Genomic DNA, 1,515 nt, shown 5'->3' with positions numbered 1-1,515 from the left:
CCAGGGAGCTGCTGCCAGGGCTGGGGCAGAAGGGCTGTGGGCAAGGACAGTGACTTGGATGGCTAAGTCCTTGGCAGCACATGGCCAGAGCTCCTGCTCCTCACAGCACCCTCAGAGAGCACAAACCAGAGAAAAGAAATGCCTTGACTTGGAGGGGATTTCCCTGAAAACTGCACTGGCTTTGCTGAGAGGGGGCTGTCTTAATCGTTCCCTGTGCTTTCCTTTTCTGAACAGACCCTGTCCTAAGGAAGAGCAAATGTCCAACAGCAGCTCCATTTCCCAGTTCCTCCTCCTGGCATTTGCAGACAGGAGGGAGCTGCAGCTCCTGCACTTCTGGCTCTTCCTGGCCATCTCCCTGGCTGCCCTCCTGGCCAACGGCCTCATCCTCAGCGCCGTAGCCTGCGACCACCACCTGCACACCCCCATGGGCTTCTTCCTGCTCAACCTCTCCCTCACAGACCTGGGCTGCATCTGCACCACTGTTCCCAAAGCCATGCACAATTCCCTCTGGGGCACAAGGACCATCTCCTATGCAGGATGTGCTGCACAGCTCTTTTTCTTTCTGTTCTTCATCTCAGCAGAGTTTTCCCTCCTCACCATCATGTGCTACGACCGCTACGTTGCCATCTGCAAACCCCTGCACTACGGGACCCTCCTGGGCAGCAGAGCTTGTGCCCACATGGCAGCAGCTGCCTGGGCTGCTGGATTTCTCAATGCTCTGCTGCACACAGCCAATACATTTTCCCTGCCCCTGTGCCAGGGCAATGCCCTGGACCAGTTCTTCTGTGAAATCCCACACATCCTCAAGCTCTCCTGCTCACACTCAGGCTACCGCAGGGAAATTGGGCTTCTTGTGGTCAGTGGCCGTTTAGTGTTCAGTTGTTTCATTTTCATTGTTTTCTCCTATGTGCAGATCTTCAGGGCTGTGCTGAGGATCCCCTCTCAGCAGGGACAGCACAAAGCCTTTTCCACGTGCCTCCCTCACCTGGCCGTGGTCTCCCTGTTTGTCAGCACTGGTATTTTTTCTCAGCTGAAACCTCCCTCCATCTCCTCCCCATCCCTGGACCTTGTGGTGTCGGTTCTGTACTCAGTGGTTCCTCCATCACTGAACCCCCTTATCTACAGCCTGAGGAACCAGGAGCTCAAGGATGCCATAAAGAAAATGATGACTGCATGTTTTTCAGGAGCAACAACCTGCCTCTTTTCTTCTGAAGAACACTCATTGTGTAACTCTTTACTGGCCCAGCCTGCCTTCTAAAGCATTTGAGAGTGGTGATGGGGGCCGTTTCCTACATTTTTTCCTCTTTTAATATTGTTAACACAGAAATTTATTCTTCATCTCATACCTAATTCACTCTCTACTTCTTTGTTTTGACCCACAATTGTGTAAATGAGGAATCATTCTCTGTGTGCATTTAAACAAAATAAAAGTTCCTTTATCTTCTTTGTCAAACATTCTGTCTTTGTTATTCTGTACATGAGGAATCACAATCTCTGAGTATAATAAAATACTTG

The 1,515-nt window shown here is 50.8% G+C and overlaps 1 protein-coding gene across 1 annotated transcript; it reads left to right on the top strand.

The window, feature by feature from the left end:
• Positions 1–256: 256 nt before the first annotated feature.
• LOC135404937 (olfactory receptor 14J1-like) lies at positions 257–1,258 on the top strand. Its single transcript, XM_064639668.1, has one exon. The coding sequence runs from the start codon at positions 257–259 to the stop codon at positions 1,256–1,258; it is 1,002 nt and encodes a 333-aa protein (XP_064495738.1).
• Positions 1,259–1,515: the final 257 nt, after the last annotated feature.

The sequence above is a fragment of the Pseudopipra pipra genome, chromosome W, assembly GCF_036250125.1.
Source record: "Pseudopipra pipra isolate bDixPip1 chromosome W, bDixPip1.hap1, whole genome shotgun sequence".
NCBI lineage: Eukaryota > Metazoa > Chordata > Aves > Passeriformes > Pipridae > Pseudopipra > Pseudopipra pipra.
This window is presented reverse-complemented; position numbering and strand designations above follow the sequence as displayed.

Coding starts and splice junctions, on each gene's coding strand:
- LOC135404937 (XM_064639668.1), top strand. CDS start 257: ATGTCCAACAGCAGCTCCATTTCCCAGTTCCTCCTCCTGGCATTTGCA.